Raw genomic sequence first — 18,044 nt, 5'->3', positions numbered from 1 at the left:
CTCCTTCACTGCGTTGCAAACTTCTGACTGAAATTATAATACCCTCTGCAAGGGTATAAACATGTCTTTGTGTTTTAACAATTTTAAGACATCAGAGTTTGGATTATATTTTTCAAAAATATGTTGTTATATAAAACAAGAAAGAGTGCTATAGTCGAGTTCCCCGACTATTATATACCCGTTACTCAGATAACAAACTTCAACCTAAGTGTTTCCCCCACAAACCAATCGAAGCTTAGGTGGCGCCATCTGTCAAACTGCAAAGCCAACAGTAGAAGCTAAGAGCGTGCAGCACCCGCACCCGCACCCCCCCGCTAACAGTTCTTTAATTCTCTCTCCCCCTCTCTCTCTTTTCTCTCTCTCATCTGCTAGCATCGGCCGATCAGAGCCTAAGCAGCGGCAGAGGGGCGGCAGAGAACTTCATAAGCCCCATAACTCCTAAAACAATAGCTGATTTTTGGGTCTACCGAAAGATATGACCGAAACGCACACACAACAACAACCTCAACCGTCTAACATGTCTCAGATTGACAGTACATACTTTCACAATTTGTGGGCGTTAGAGCGGGCGTGGCTCCGTTTCGAAATAAACTTGCACTGCTTAGGAACTACTAGAGCCCATTTAAAAATGTACATATTTGGCATTAACTTTTAAACGCAAAGAGCTATCTGAAAAATTCTAATGTCTAATAACAGATTAATATATCTAGTATAATAAATAACATCTTTTATTTCATTAAAATTGTTAAATTTATTTTATATTTATTTAAAAAAAATACTAGATACTTTATGGTCACTGCAAGATCTTGTAAACGCTTTTGCGCAACCATGGAGCCGTGTTTTTCAACACTGTATATTACAGTTGCTTTTCCGTCGAAGTCGCTTGCAATTCCCGCTTAAGATTTTTTTAATTTTGCGCTTAACTTAAAGACAAAGACAAATATAACCAATGGGTCCTCGTACATTAATTAAGAAGCGTGAGATAGTCCTACAACATTTCAAAATTGGGGTCTCCCAACGCGGATTTGCCAAAATTGTGGATTTAAGTCCGTCTACTGTTCAGCATATATTCAACGCTACGTTCTCGAACATCGAGTCGAAAATAAGGGCAGAAACGCACCGAATAAGATTTTCCACGCATATGACAGCGCTTAATAGTGAGGAAAAGTAAAGAAAACCCCAGGCTGTCAGCACCAAAACTTTCTGAACAGAATCACCAAGAGCTAGGCAAGTCATGTTGCCCAAAAACTATTCGCCGGGTGCTCCGAGACCACGACTTTAATGGTCGAGTAGCCAGGAACAAACCCTTTATACGCAGAAAGAATCAAGTTGCTCGAATGAACTTCGCTAAGGAACACATTTCTAAGTCATCTGACTACTGGAATACGGTTTTTTCGCAGATGAGTCGAAATTCAACATATTTGGATCTGACGGAATAACATACGTTTGGCGAAAGCCAAATACCGAGCTCCAAAAGGAGAACCTTAAGCCCACCGTCAAACATGGAGGAGGAAGTGTCATGGTTTGGACCTGTATGTCGGCAGCCGGCGTGGGGAATTTGGTGTTTATCGAGGACATAATGGACATTATTTTGCATCAAAGTGCTGAGAAGCTTCAAATCCGTGATTGTTTTAGGTACTACCAGGATAATGACCCCAAGCACAAAGGCTCAATTGTGCAGTATTGGCTGGTATATAACTGTCCTCATATGGAGACGCCGCCTGCACAGTCACCAGATATGAATGTTATAGAGAATTTGTAGGCTTTACTGGATGATAATAACGGAAACCCAATATTACCAGCAAGGAACAGGCCAGGGTCAGCACGGGCCTGGAGGTCTATATTATTCTATAAAACATACCGTAAGTTGACGCGGAAACTGATCAAAATCAGTTGACAATATCCTTCCTATGGCTGCCACATACCATATACCGAGCTGTTCCAATTCTCATTTTTACTGTCTAACAATCATGTTTAAAAAGTGTATGCATACATCTGGTTTTTTGGCTACAAAATTTTTTTTATCATTTCTGATCCCTCCCTTAACTTCAAGGGTGTTAAAACTTCAGTCCGTCGGAGTTAGCTCTCGATTTTACATAGCTCAGCATAGCGACCTACAGAGGGGAATGTGTTGAGTTTATCTGAAATTCAGACCCGCCTTCTTAAACTTTATCGCTTTCCTACTGTCGGCAACTATCACCACTAAAAACAACAAACAATAACAAAGAACAGCTGGCAAACGAAACGGCTGCGTGGTGTATCAATAATATCATTGTACTCAGAACTTCTACCACACCAGAATGAGTCTTTTGACCTTGGCGTCTTTTTGACAATAGTTTTATTTTTGCTGAGCACATCAGTTATATCATACCAAAGGCTTATGCGATGTTTTGGGTGTGTGAGGCGAAGTGGTTAGCACTTTAAACCTTATACTAAACATGTACTTTTCTCGGCATTTGTGCATTCTAAATTAAATTATGCCTCCTTCATATGAAATCGTACGACTACTACTCCCGTCAAGAATACTGAAGGCGTATACAAAATTCCTCAAGTTTTCTCTTTTTCAACTAACTTTGTGAACCCATCATATTGCAGTACCGCAGGAAAATTCACGTTTTGCCTTTCCTAGACGACTGGCAGCAGAGATTGCCTATTTATTACGTTCTTATGAACCTTTCTTTATTAAAAATTGTACGACTAATAACGCCTTCAATGAGACTACTTAGGTTATATAATGCCTTGCCAGCGAGCATGCGGCTTAACACTAGCTTGAACAAGCGATTAGTGATTAAATGTTTATTAGCTTGTAATTTGTAGTTTTAAAGCATACAGATGAATAAACAAATATTAAAAAAAAAAACAAATAATATAAAAACAACGAAATTCTCCGCAGTTCAGACTTACAATACGATCTTAATACCTTGTTGTGATAATCCTTTGGATTATTTTAACTCAGCTCACATTATATGTGGCATTGCGATAAGTGGTTGTGTGTTGACTAGAACCAAGCATGTTAATTGCTTTGGGGTGCTTTTGGACCAAAACTGAAGTTTCATGGGCAGTGCTTGGATTGATAAAAAGCCTTTAACTTTCTTAATTTCATTAAAACGTCCAATTGTTGGACGTTGACCAGTAATCATTGGGGACTCCCCAATAAACAACACTTTTCCTAATCGGCTACCTTAGTCTAATAGATTATTTTAATTTTAATTTGTGAACAGAACCTCAATATCAAAGGAAACAATTAAGCAAAAACAAGAAAGAAATCCAACATGAGCAAGCCGAAGCTATTATAAAAACAATACGTTTCATCCAGATAGCTTTGAAACTGAGAGAATAGATTGCCTAGAAACGGACAGTCAGATCATCTCTTCAAATAATACTACAGGAATATTTATTCTTTTTTGGGTCAGAAATGTCTCCTACTTCTTTTCCGCAAACTTTTAACAGAAATTAGAAGTTACATCCAATATATATACACACTCATTGTTCGGACGGAGGAAAGTACTTTGTTACGTGGTTTTATGTTCGCAGTTATTTGCTAACCTTAACTAATAAACTAACAAGTGCAAAACAAACAGGCAGGCGGAAATGTATCTTTTGACTCAGCGATTAAATTATATATAAAAGGGTTAAAGGGCAAATGGTTTTGTTCTTTTCTTAAACAAAGGCTGTTACTTTATGGAAATTGTGGAAATTTTGTGGAAAAATTCAATTTTAAAAATTTCATTTAGTACATAAAATACATATTAAGGAAAAACACATTAAAATACTTAAAAATACTTACATGACATAAATATATCTTATCTTATATCCCGATTGAAATAATGGTATTTCAAATACCTACTAACCGTTTTGAAATTTTCTTTTTAAAAAAATTTTCTTGTAAATATACCCTTCCTAATTATTTTTTAAGAAGGGACTCTTTTAAGCAGTTTATTTATTTTGGCTGGAAATTATAAATATAGAACTATATTTAAAATACTAAAATACATGCATTGTTTCATAATAATCATTAAAAAGTATAAATTTATAGCCAAAGTAATGAATAAATACAATTAGGAATACATATTGATGTTTTAGAGCCTTTAACCAGAGCCTTAGGTCTTAATAATAACGAGCACTGAGTTAATAAATAGACTACACTTATAATGTTTCTTTATTTTCCGACTTATATATATTAAACGTACTAGTGTATGCTTTAACCAATGTCCATTTATAAGCGGGTGTTTAGTATTTAAAAGCGGAATAACGTTAAACATTTACTCACGATAATATCTTAGGTAATTTTCTTGTAGGCACTGACGTAATCAATTGACCCCAGACGAGTGTACCAATTCCAAAAAATATGCACCAGAGCCATTGGTCTAATGACAGAGCCTTGGTCGAGAAAGCCATTTTTCCATATTGAATGATAAACACCTTAAAAAGGAAACAAAATATATATTTATATTATATATATCTTGATGTCTTGAATTTAGAAAGTCTTACCTGTGATATCATGGTGAATATCCAAATGGTGTAAAATATGGGGTTTGTAAGAAGACCTTCAATTACGTTGCGCTGTCCATGAATTTTTCGAGCGTTTATTTCATTAAACAATGTCATCATGACAAATGTGTTAAATATAATTGTAAAGTGCTGTGTTGGGCCAGCGTTGAGTTCTTGCCCTCGTCCAGATTCAATATCAAGTATTAAATCACCTAAAATGCGGTTAAATGTAACGTTAAGTAAAAAGAAAAGGCAGTGTTTAATATTACTTACCGACAAAGAGTAATCCAAATATAATAACCAACTGATAAAGCGCCTGACCCAAAATGTTTTTCATCATTGTGCGAGAAATTAAGGGTTTTGTGCGGCCATAGGGTTTGCGGAGCAATAGATCTGGTGTTGGAAACTCTGTTGCCAACGCAAGTGATGCCAATGTATCCATTATTAGGTTTACCCACAACATCTGGACTGCCTATAATTTTATTTTTTTTAATTGTTGTTCTCTAAAAAGATTTCCTTAAGAAACTTACCTTAAGCGGAGAATCTTGCACGGCACACGCACCAATAAATGCTACAATTACAGCGACTACATTGACTGTTAACTGAAACTGCAAAAACTTTGCAATGGAGTCATATACGTTTCGTCCCCACATTACAGCCTTAACAATGCTGCTAAAGTTATCGTCAGTTAATATTATATCAGAAGCTTCCTTGGCAACGTCTGTTCCGGCAATACCCATAGCGAAGCCCACATCGGCTTTCTTGAGAGCTGGGCCATCATTTGTTCCGTCGCCAGTTACAGCAACCACTTCGCGGTTTTCACTAACAGTGCTGTCGATGATACCTTTAAGATATAAGAAAATTAGGGAATAAATAGTTTTTACTTTTTTTTTCCAACACTTGTTATAAAACCTGATTTTAGGATTAGTTTGATTTAGAACCTGTAAAATTTACTTGTTTGTTGTCTAGAAAACTGCTGGCTAAAAAAAAAATGGTCGAAGTATAACACCTCGAACTTCTATAAGTCAACGTTTTCACGAAACTAAGAGCAAAACATGAAAATAATACAACTTCGGCTGTCTGACGCCTTGCATCTATTACAGAAATCCAATATTCCAAAAACGACTTTATTCGATATTTATGTTAGGTTCAAAACAATGCATTTAGGTGTTGACCGAATAAATATATACCGCCCAAAAACTTTTGAGTGGTCAGGGCCGAAACAGAAACAGAAAAACAGACACACGCGAGAGCCGCAGCACAAGAAAAATATCACTGCACTGGTTCTGCTCCCATCTCGCTCTCAATTTGTTACTATCGCTACTTCTTTCGCAGAGCACAGAAATTAATTTTTTGCAGTTGAGCAGAGCAGAGCACTTACATTTTCGTTGTTCTGATATTCGTATTATTTAAGTTTGCATTTAAATGAAAAGGATGACAACAAACCTTTAACCAAAGTATACTTGTCAGTTGGAGATGAACGAGCTAGAACCCGCAATTTTGGCCATACTTTATCAATCAGATGTTGCTGAATCTGGTAGTTAAAGTAAAAAAATAAAACGTTAGAACTGAGCCAAACAACAAAAAGTATAAAAACGTACATCTCCGTTGCTATCCCGAATACGCCTGTTAAATTCTTTGCCTTCCAGAATAAGAAAGTCATCATTGGGGCGCAAAATACCGCACTTGCTTGCAATCGAACGTGCTGTATTAATGTTGTCTCCAGTGACCATGCGCACGGTAATACCAGCGCGTTGGCATTTTCGAATAGCGTCTGGTACTTCGGGACGAACTGGATCTTCTATACCAACCACACAGAGGCAAGTAAGATTCGTCATAATGTTTTCCTCGTCGTCCCAGTTAGGTTCACCATCAATATGAACTTCATTAATTGCGGCTTTGCCAGGCACAAAGTCACGATATGCCACAGATATGGTGCGCAGACCGTCACAAGCCATTGGTTCAATAACTTCACGAATTAGACGCTCTTGCATATCTCTTGTAAACTTTTCCAAATTGCCCTCATGGCCATATATAAAAGCACATCTTCAAGAATTAAATAAAGTTATACATGTGGTTTTGTTTTAAAGAATGATACGAACTTTTTCATAATGATTTCAGAAGCTCCTTTGGTGTACAACCTATATCCTCCATTGGGACGGGGTATTACAGTTCCCATACTCTTGCGAACTGAATTAAAAGTGTACACTCGGGTAAATTTATCCTCTGTAATCTCATCTCGAATAGATTGGTACTTGACACCTAGCCCCTGGACAAAGCCCAAAAGAGCACACTCTGTTTTGTTTCCAACTTGGATTGGTAAATCTCCCGGGTTGTGCCCGCTCTTTTGATTTAAGAGAAATAAAAATATATTCAATACCAACCGGGCTTCAAATCAAAAACTAAAAAATTACCATTATATTTGAAGTGTACGCCGAATTAACAGAAATTCCCATCGTGATCAAATTGCCCACATGTTGTGGAATATCGCTAAGGGTGGGCAAAACTTTGCACAGTTTCTCGCAGATGTAAGACTGTACAACAGTCATACGATTGGTTGTAAGAGTTCCAGTCTTATCAGAGCAAATGGCAGTGGCATTACCCATTGTTTCACACGCATCCAAATGTCTCACCAAATTATTGTCCTTCATCATTTTCTATGAAAATAAGTATGTAAATTTAAGTAAATGCGAACCAATTATATTTTTATCTTTTGAAAACCAACTAACCTTAACAGAATATGCTAGGGATAAGGTTACAGCCAGAGGAAGTCCCTCTGGTACGGCCACTACTAATACTGTGACACCAATAATCAAGTGTTTTACCAAGTTATTGGCATAGGTGTTTTTCCAAGGCTTCTCGTCAATAACAAAGGTTTTAATACAAAACTGAATAATCAGAATTATAACTGTGAGTACGGCAATGGTCGATCCAGCGTATCCAATCTGTATAGCTAATTTTGTCAGCTTTGCCTGCAGCACAGATTTCTCTTTTTTATGTCCTGTCTCGGCAGCTGCGGATGTCGAGGAAGATTGCGGGACATGATTTCCCTCAGATTCAGACTTGGTCCCTTCGCTGGAGACTGTTTGACGTTGGTTTTGGGCTTGCGTACCCTTCGTTTGCGCTCGACCGTCGCTTTCACCTGCATCGTGCGAAAAAAAATTGTTTTAAATAAAAAAAACAAGCTGACGTGAAGTGATTTAAGTAGGCAACAAATAATCGTGGGATAGGTAGGTGTTCCATAACAAATTATATATTTTAACATCAAACCTGTGCTACTTGTTCTTAATTGAATACAGGCTCATTAAAATAGAAGCTCGATTAAATTTCACTTGAAGAGTGTATTATTTTGCATGATACATGTACAACCATATAGTATACATATTCTTGAATAGGAAAAAATCCATATAGTTTGAAGTCGAAACAGCTAAAAGTGGCACGTAATATCATAAGCGCCATAGAACATAAGTAAACCCTGCTTTCCAAATCTGCCTGATTAAAAGGCGGCTTCGACCGCCATTTTAATACATTAAGAGTTATTTAAACCATAAGCCCGGCTAAAAGCCAAAGTAGCAATGGCTGCTATCCCTCCCTGGAGCTTTAGTTTTTAATTAAAAGGTTACAGTTTGTAAATAAATAAACCATAAGCCAAGTTTACGAAGTCGGAGCACATTTCCCTATTTGTGAACACATTTGCAAAAAACAAGGAAACACATGTTATATGTACCGAAACTTTCTAGTCTTTTTTATGTTGCAATAGGATCAATCGGAAAATGAATTTTAAAAAATATAGCTTCTTTGTTATTAAACATTTCCACATAGAACTCGAGGACTATTTTGTTTGACTTAAGAAAAAGGTTTCATAGACACTGATTCAATATTATAAATAGGAACTGGTGCAATAAGGGTAAATGAAATAAATTTATGCTTTGACTGCAGGAATATGTATATAAACTTCATATCACCGATGTTAGCTTTCGATGCTAGTAATGGGCCTGCGATATAAATATTCTTTCATAATTTATCCTTTGTTAATGCCGTGTCAAATGGCTAATAGGTTGTTTTCCTTTAAGCAATCGCACTAAAAATAGTATTTTACTAAACCAAATCGAACCTTTTTTAAAAGCTAAAACCAGCTATATGTTTTAATAGTCCGATCCGGCCCGTTTTGACTTTTCACTACCAGAAGTTAAAATGTGACTTTCGAAGAAGTGAAATCCAGATAGGTTCTACTTGCGTAGAAACAGACAGACAGACGAAAAAAATGACAGTCGGAAAGATCTATATCAACTCGTGTTGTGATGCTTGTCAGGAATATAAATAAATCGAAAATGTCTCCTTTGCGAAGAAAACTTTTTACTAAATTATTATTATTCTTAAAATGATGGTAAACAATTTTATTATATAACTACGATATAGACTCTCGGAATAAATATTACAATTAATTTAGTTTTACTGTTTCTAAAAATATACCCCCGTGCGTATATTGTCTAGGGTAGTAGGAAAAGTTTAATTTTGCTTATTTCTAAAATGGTATAGAAAATATTGTTTATATTGAGTTTGGTCAAAATATTGACTTAATAAACGATATAGGGTTGATCCAAATTAAGTTATAATTAGCAAGATTTATTTAATTTTTTTACAGAATTCCTCTTGTGGCGAGTATAAAAAAACCAGCTAATCAAATGAGCCCTCCTTTAGGCCAGAATCGCCTAAGTTTCCCTTTAAGAGCGGAAAAACAGTTCAGTTGGCAAATACCATGAAACCAATACAGCGACTTTTTAATGGTCACTCTTATTTCAGATAAAAAAAAAAACAACCGGTTAATTTTAAATTTGGCCAACATTTTATGACGAACAAAATTTTTACCTTTTTCCTTAAAAAATTATCTAAAACCATGTCTAAATTAGTAAACTAAACATCAAAGCTAAGCTGGTTGAGATTTGGTTAAATTTATAAATATATAACAGAAACTTTGATTTTAACAGCAAAACGCCTTTCTAGAAAAATCAATGTTCCTAAGATGTTTGCCGATAGAATCAAATACAAAAATTAATGGATGTCATTTAAATAACTATTTAAATTAGCAACATTTCATTGCTATAAACTTGAGGTATTTTAAAGTAAATAAATTATTGATGTGTAAAATATTAAAATATAGGCAACACATAAATATTCGCTTCAAAAATATTTTTGGTATACAAATAATAAATATCAATGTTACACTTGAATTCACCTGTCAAACTCTTTTGCTTGTTGGCCTTTTTGGCTTCTGAATATCAACAATGATATAAGCATTTAATGTTTCCGTTTCGTTTATATTTTGGTTTAGATTGAAGATATTGGTTGGTTGTTTTGTGGTAGGTTGTGGTCGCAGGTTTTATTTGGTAGGTTGGTTGGTTGATTGGGTAGATGAAGGATGATGGGTCAATCATTTCACATCATGCAATTCACATATGACAATTGGGATATGTAAAAATAGCAAAAAAAATAATAATAAATAAATAAATATATAATATACACCTTTTAAACAATTAATATGTTTCATAATAACGCCGTCTGAACATTATTTATTTCATAACATTTCACAAAGCGTTTGGATTATGTTCAAGTATACCACCAAACTCATATTTAGCATTGCTGTGTTCGTACTCACCCTTTTTCATCTTTTTAATTTCAGCTTCCTGCTCATCAACTGCCGCACCAAGAAGCGTAAAAATTATGCCGGCTTGAGAGTTAACCCCTACGGCGGTAACGACCATTTTGCCACTGCCTTCCATAACATGCGTGCCGGAAAGAACCATGGGATCAACGTCTGCTCCCTTTTTGACATGGTCTGATTCACCAGTTAACGAAGATTCGTCCACCTGCAGAACAAACCATAATCTTTATAAACAAAATGATGAAGTTTTTGTATTTTTTTTTATTTTTCCTTATACACTGCTTTTATTGTTTAATGCCCTTCCAATCGTAGAAACAAATTAGTACTAACTTTTTTTTGTCTTTAAAACGTGTGTTCCAGTCGTAAATATTGGTACGAGACGAACGATAATTCCCACAAACTTGCTTCATATATTGGTATGTTTCAATAAAATTTGTTACCTAATTTAAACCAAAAACTAAATATTGGCGGTTTTTCAACGTCCTATCATAAAGCTGTCACAGAACATGAATAGAAAAACCGGCATAGCTCTGTTGCTTTTAAACGAAATCGGATAGATCGATAGTATTGATTTCAGATATACGGTTCTATTTTCCATCGGCATCGGAAAAGTTGTCCCGTTTAGCATTACTCAAAATGAAAATAACTAAGATTTTTTTATGGATTAAATGCGGTATTCATTCAAAATATACCACGCGTCTGCTATATCGGTGTTCTACTTTTAACATACCTTAAGGTCGTTGCTTTGAATAAGACAACCATCTGCTGGCAATAAGTCTCCATATTTGACCTGAGCAATATCGCCAACAAGAATGTCTCCAACAGAAATTTGGCACACTTCCCCTCCTCGGATTACAGAAAACTTGTGCTCGCCCTCAATACGGTTCTGCAGTCCTCGGAATTGTCTTTCTTTTGAGTAATCATTAAAAGCTGTCACTATAACTACGACAATAACAGAAATAAGAATGGCCAATCCTTCAATCCACCCATGGTGTTCCTCCTCCTCTTGTAGCACAGCTGTTAATTAGAATATAGCCATGTAGTATAGAATTCTGTTTCAGCCCAATTTAGCAGTCAGATTTAATTTACTTACGCGCGTCCTCGTCGGCGGGTTTATAAAATGATAGACCGAGAGATACTAATGCAGCTACCTCTAAAATAATAAGTGTTACATCTTGAAGAGCCTCCCAGACTAGTGTCAAAAAGGTTTTTGGTGGCTTCGGTGGTATTACATTTGAACCGAACGTTTCGCGCCTGTGTTCCTCGTCAGCTGTCGAGCCACTTAGACCTAGAGTAGGAACACATGCGTTATTAAATTGAATAAATGTAGTAAATGGAGCAAAACTTTCCTTCATTGGGAGATGTGTATAACTTTTTACATATTTCATGAATACCACCAAATTCAGCTATCTTCATTACACCTTCACGACCGCGATGCTCCATGAGCTCGCGCAGTTGTTTAAGTGATATACCATATTGCGCCGGTCTTCCATCTATAGTGGCCATTTGTTATGGTCTACTCTGTAAGTGAAAGCAAGTTTAATCAAGATTTTGTAAAAACTTATCAGCCTTGTATGGCAAAAGTTCCGTACAAATTTAGGAAATCCATTTTTTTCCGTTGCGATATATATATACAAAAATTTTTGCCTACCTACATGTGACCGTATTTCTATTCTAAGCTTTCCTAAAAATTGTTCCTCGAAATCAGCATCATATACCGCTCTTAACGAGACGACTCATGGGAAAATTTAAAAGAGGATTGTACGATTTATACGATTTACAGAGCAACTTTGTAGGGATGGACTTGGTCTATGGTCTATAAGTCACAAGGTCAGAAGAAAAATTAACGGCAGCCTATTTGAATAGAATGAATCAAATATTTATGGAAGATTATTATTAGTTTTATTAAAATGAATTGCAAGATCGTGAAATTTTGTTTTTCTTTGGGATACAAAAAAATTACAACAAAAATTTTGACTTAAAAAAGCTACGTCAGCTATATAATTTGTTAGAAATTACTATATCTCGGAGTCGCAAATGTTAAGAACAAAGTTATACTTTTATATTCTTTTCTTTTAATTATATTTATATATATTCATACATATATATATTTATATGTAACATACAGTATCCGCTCCGTATTGACTTATATACTACCTAGAATAGAAAGAAAAATGTTGAAAAAAATTATGCAGATAGCTTTGAAACTGGAAGATTTTTTTTTTCTACAACTGACATGTCAAGATCTCGCCTGCTTATGCTTATAAAGATTAAATATGAATAATAAAAAAATTTATATGGGACAATTTTCATTTACTGAATTTCAAAATTTTAACTGAAAAAAAAATGTTCCTGAAGTTGTTACCATAAATGTGTAATCGCAAAAACACCAGAAATTTTGATTTTTTTTAAGGAAGTATTTTGTGTCAAAATAACTTGAAAAACTAGTAAACAGTACGAACTGAAATTATCTTTTAAAATAATGTACTTTTTGGTTCGTCTAGTATCTAAGAAAACACTTTTGTGACGCATTATTGACCAGTTCAAGATAATGATTTGACTGCATAAAGTGTCGTAAATACGTATCTAGCTGAAAGTAGATTGATCCAAGTACGGTCGACCACAAAAAATGTATATTTTTATACACTGATAATCTTTCAACCTGATAAAACACAATGACGTCAAAATACCAGTAAAAACTAATTCGGACCAAACTAATTTAAACACATGGTAAACAATTGTGTTCACGAAAATAGCTTTAGCGATTAATTATATTTTTTTTACTCAACGTTAAATCGCTATCAAACACTTTTTTACAAAATCGGTTCCAAAAGTTATAGAAAATAATTGATATTAAATTCCTTTAACGGTCGGTTTCTCGAGATCCATTTAATGTACCGATAAGACAAGAGCATACCGTTTTTTCGGATGTAATTTATTTAAATGAGAAACAACAAAAATTAAAAAGCACAAGGGTTGTTTTGATTGCAAAAACATAAAAATGTTGTCTCTAATTTTTTATCTGACCCTGAAATCAGCCATTTTTCTGGTGGATCAAAAGACTTGACAGGAAGTCCTCGTCCCTGTAACTGATTTTATCTGTCCAAAAATTTAAACAAAATAGGCACCTATTAGTTATTTGCATATTTGTATAATGGCCTATGTATAAAGTAAAAATAATCGGATGCCCGGTGTAAAGACTTTTATTAAGAAACACTATGATGCCAAGATAAATAGTTGCGACAACTAAACATTTTTTATGTTGTAAATAACAAATACAAATTTGGTCGACATATTCATGAACGTCCCATGATCATTTATTATTACTGCCTGCTTTCTTTTAATTATTGAACTTCTCGTTTTAATATTTTTTAACTTTCTTATATTAGCATCTTTAAAAAGAACAAAAAGCTTCAAAATTTATGATTCTTTTAACAAGGCAATAAACAAAATCATTTTCATACGAACATACATATGTATTTGGGAAAAAAAAAACAAACAAAACGTACATTTAAACTTGAAAGGGTACTACTATTTTATTGATCACAGCTGTGAAAAAACTGAACTTCTATCAGAGTGATGAGGTATGAACGTCTTCCATAAATAGATATACACGCATTTATACGTCTGTAAGAACACCTACTGGTGCACGATTTCGAATGTATTTGAGTTTGATTCGGCCATATCATATTTGGACCATCGGCACAAATTCCTGCACATGCAAACATTACACGCTAAGCGCGTACGAAGGGTATTTTTTCTACATATTACAAGTGTAATACTTGTGTGTAAATATATGTATGTAGGTGGATTGTTTTGCATGTATACAAGTGTACCACGCCTTTTAACAAAAAAATCATAGTATTTTATACGGTTTTATACAGTGTTTTTCCCGTCCAAACACAACACAGAACTAATATTTATTTTATATCCATACATTCAAGTTTTGGGTAAAGGAATTAGACATCAATGCTCCACATTCAGGAATCTTACGTCATACGTCATGACATGAGCTACATACATATTTGCACTTGTATTGGCCACATTGGCAATGGAATAAGATATACATATGCATGGGGAACCTTCAAGCAAGAGCACATTATACACACTAATATATTGATTCTGACGCTGTTTTCGATGATATCAGTCAAAATTTAACATTGCAAACAGATAAATCAGAGATTCTCTCAATGCTTGGGTATTCTTACAAAAAGTATGATATCACTAAGTTGCTGACAATATATATATAATATATCCAAAACTCCTTTGCATTAACATATGCTCCAATTTTATTTAACTTTCAACTTTACATTAGCATACAATACATACACAATTAGTAGTTGTTTTAGTTTCACACGACGAAATGTAACAAAATATTTTATCTAAATTTATGACACTCCGTTTTTCAGCAATATTTATACTCGACAGAGGCAAATATCGATACATCAAAATGTAACACTATCGAAAGGTTTCTCCTTGTCAACAAAATGTAAACTTATTCATCGATATATCGGCACAGTGCACTAGCTAAATAATGAACTTTTTTTAATGTAGCCTATACGACAATCTTAGTCGCAGCAGTATTTAGTTTTTTTGGTTTCACCTTGATTTTTTCGTATTAACTGGCTACGAAGCGATCTTGCCTGCGTATGAGAACACAACGGACTGAGGTATCATGCTTAACGCGAAAGAGCTATTTGTAGAAGTTGTGACCGGTTTTAAAAAGTATCTGACAGATAGGAGTCCAGCTGTTTGTCTTGATTATCGCAGTTATCAACTTATCAATTGTTTGACTTTATTACGCTAGCACTGCGGCGTCCATCTACCTGAGAGATAAGTAGCATACACATTTTAGTACACTCGCAGAAAATGTTTGAGCTTAGCAGAAAGCTAGAAAATGGTTTCAAATAATTGTGAGTATTAATTGAAAAAACCCTGGCAGGAGGGTATTATAATTTCAGTCAGAAGTCTCCAACACGGTGAAGGATATTTTTCCGAACCCATTCGTATATACACATGTACATACATTCTTTTCTTCAAGTTGCAGTCAAATTATGTTTTATTATTTGGATATTGGCGAAAAAAATCAAATTCAAATTAGTGTTATCACGCTAATTTGAAAACCAAAGTAAATAAATATATTTCAATACCTAAATATCTAACATAGCAAATTCTTAAGAAAATTACAAATCTTTTCCTAGGCAATGTAATAGGTGTTCTCATATTCTTTTACCTAGGGAAGGTATATGGTATCATACATTTGTACCTAGGTACGTACCTAAGTACAAATATCTTGGTACACCCCAACACTGCTTTTAATGCCGGTAGTTTAACAGTCGAGCCTTGGCTGTTTTTATATTTTTGTTTAATATTCTTTAGTAGGGTATTTCCACAGAGATCCATCCACCTTTCACCATTCGTTGAAGGGATGGTCCATAAGGTTTTGCCGTTCCAAATTTGACGGACTGACTTATGCGATAGTTAGCCGATGTTTCTGCGGTGCAGCCCTCTTTCCACGCAGTCCATCCCTGGAAAACCGTTGGGTTTTTGAAAAAAGTGAAGCTCTGGTTTTCACAGAGCACACCAACCTTCAACCTTCCGATTTCAGCTGAGCTTAAAAGCTGTAGCTCATCAAAACATATACAAAGAAGATGGTGACTTTGTTTTGGACTGTATGGAAAGAGATCATAAGATAAGGTATCGGGCGATTTAATCTAGTACCTCCCATTGAAACAAGAAAATAATCAAACTTCGGCAAGCCGTTTTATTGCAAAAATGAAATATTCTTTAAATTATCAATATTTCGATTTATATGCGTATATGTTGAAAAACATTGAAACTAGAAATTAAACGATTTTTTCCGATTTGAATAAAATGAAAAGCGTAATTCTGAATTACTAAAATATTCCCATATCCCGAATAAATAAGAGCAAGAAATGAAGCATACTTCTGAAGTTTATATACCCTTTCAAAACCTAAATTAAAAAAAAAAAATTTAATTTCGATTTATATGCGTGTATGTTTAAAAACATTGAAGCTATAACGATATTCAGCTCAATTATTCGGTCATTTCTATGGCAGCTATATGATATCGTTTTCCGATTTGAAAAAATTAAAAGCGTAAATCTAAACTATCAAAATATTTCTATGTCTAAACGAATTTTTTTTTAAAAATTCAATAATCAATTTATTTTTATTTTGATTTTTTCTATGAGAGCTCTTTGGTGTAGTCGTCCGATTTTAAACATATTTTAAACGTTATTCTGAAACACTTAACCATTACTATATCTCGAGAACAAAATATAAGTAAAAAACAACTATTTTACAATTTTTTCATATATTTTTCGGATTTTTCATATGGGAGCTATATATACATTTCACTCTATCGAACTCTTTGCGAAGTACTTCTTCAGGCTCTTATTTTATTTTATTTTAATGCTATGGATTGGTTGTTTAATGGTTACCTAGCCTTTAATTAATGGTTTATATGTACACAAAAACGAAGATGGCTGCCATGTCAATTCAAATTCTTTCGCGCCAAGACTTTATAGTTACAACGAAAAATCGTCGGCTACATATCGGCTTTAAGCGTGAGGTTATAGCGTATTTCCACAGAGATCCATCTGAGTTTCAGATTTGTTAAAAATTCCAATCGTATCCAACGGATGAACTGTGTGGAAAGACGGCATTAGGAACCTATTTCGAACCATCTTTTACAGAGATTGTGGATGGTGTTATTTGGGACTAGGCCATTAAAATATCAAACATTGGGTAGCTATAAATGTTCCGGGCTCAACTCCCCGGCTAGGCTTACATGTAATTTTCTATTTTAGTCTGTTTTTTTGTAAATGTTCGGTTTCAATTTACATTTTTGTATCAAGCTGACTTCAAAATATTACCCAATTATAGTCATTTGATTTCAAATGTGATGCCGGTGTGGCGCAATCTGATAATGCGCCTTCGAATCCAAAGGACCCGGGTTCAAACCCAGGTTGATTGATTTGGACTGAAAAAAAAGAAAATTTGTTTAATTTTTCTTTATAGTTTATCGTGTTTCTTATTGTCTTATTGGCGTCAAATCAAAAAATGTATGTACTATTTCGATAACACTCGCCTTCCGCTTGCGCAAAAGAGAAATTTTGCGAGCGTATGCCATCTGTGGTGATCCGATTTCAATATCAATAATGAGATAAAGAAATACCTTGTTATTGTCAAAACATAAACAAAGATGCTTGACCTGTTGGCTTTGTACATGTTTTGACGAGCCATAGCTGTTTAAATCAGCTGTTTTCGGAACGTGGATTGTCGATGTGCACTGTGAAAATCGGAGTAAAAAATTCAAACCGTTTTTAAAGGATGCAGTGTGTGAAAAAGGGCCACATGTTGCAAATTTGGTATTAGAAGTTTCGTATATTGCAGGTGCGATAATTTTCTTACAACTAAATTTTGGTAAGATTGTTTCGGATTCGGTTAATAAATTGATTCGCTTATACTGGTTAATAATAATGGTTCAGAAACCGGTTGTGTACCCTGGATCAAAGCCAACTTTCGATAGTTATATGCTTATGGCTATTATTAGTTTTGTCCGTATTTGTTCTGTGGGCTGTATACCGTCCTCCCACAAAGTTTAACCGCGGGAAACAGTTGGGATATTTGACAAATGTGAAACTTCTATTCAGACAGAGCACATCAACCATCCGATAACAGCTTATCTCAACACCTGTGGCCCATCAAAACATAAAAAAGTCAAACAAGCTAACCTGCATTGTTTAATAGCCTGATTCCATTTAGCATAACGCGCATTTATTTTATTTTGCCGCATTAGTGGACTTTTTAAATGTGCCTGATTCCATTGACGCATCAGCATTTAGTTAATGCTTCTCCGACATGT

The 18,044-nt window shown here is 34.7% G+C and overlaps 1 protein-coding gene across 11 annotated transcripts in view; it reads right to left on the bottom strand.

Moving 5' to 3' along the window:
• LOC128263757 (plasma membrane calcium-transporting ATPase 3) overlaps positions 1-14,880 on the bottom strand; it is a 35,450-nt gene extending 20,570 nt beyond the window's left edge. For 5 of the 11 annotated variants that reach the window (XM_052998919.1, XM_052998920.1, XM_052998922.1 and 2 more), the window contains exons 1-15: positions 14,483-14,641; positions 11,505-11,674; positions 11,247-11,443; positions 10,884-11,170; positions 10,148-10,358; positions 9,728-9,763; positions 7,221-7,633; positions 6,906-7,148; positions 6,594-6,835; positions 6,093-6,537; positions 5,938-6,025; positions 5,022-5,335; positions 4,765-4,963; positions 4,492-4,703; positions 4,271-4,422 (exon numbers count right to left, since the gene is read on the bottom strand). In XM_052998919.1, coding sequence (XP_052854879.1) covers positions 4,271-4,422; positions 4,492-4,703; positions 4,765-4,963; positions 5,022-5,335; positions 5,938-6,025; positions 6,093-6,537; positions 6,594-6,835; positions 6,906-7,148; positions 7,221-7,633; positions 9,728-9,763; positions 10,148-10,358; positions 10,884-11,170; positions 11,247-11,443; positions 11,505-11,659 — 3,194 coding nt within the window. In that variant the 5' untranslated portion in view covers positions 11,660-11,674; positions 14,483-14,641. Of the gene's footprint in view, positions 1-4,270; positions 4,423-4,491; positions 4,704-4,764; positions 4,964-5,021; positions 5,336-5,937; positions 6,026-6,088; positions 6,538-6,593; positions 6,836-6,905; positions 7,149-7,220; positions 7,634-9,727; positions 9,764-10,147; positions 10,359-10,883; positions 11,171-11,246; positions 11,444-11,504; positions 11,675-14,482; positions 14,642-14,756 lie in introns of those variants that run through there. The other 6 variants (XM_052998921.1, XM_052998918.1, XM_052998915.1 and 3 more) reach the window with 5 other exon arrangements.
• Positions 14,881-18,044: the final 3,164 nt, after the last annotated feature.

Source organism: Drosophila gunungcola, unplaced genomic scaffold, assembly GCF_025200985.1.
Source record: "Drosophila gunungcola strain Sukarami unplaced genomic scaffold, Dgunungcola_SK_2 000018F, whole genome shotgun sequence".
In the NCBI taxonomy this organism is placed as follows: domain Eukaryota; kingdom Metazoa; phylum Arthropoda; class Insecta; order Diptera; family Drosophilidae; genus Drosophila; species Drosophila gunungcola.
Note: the sequence above shows the minus strand (reverse complement) of the source record. Positions and strands in the feature narration are given on the sequence as shown.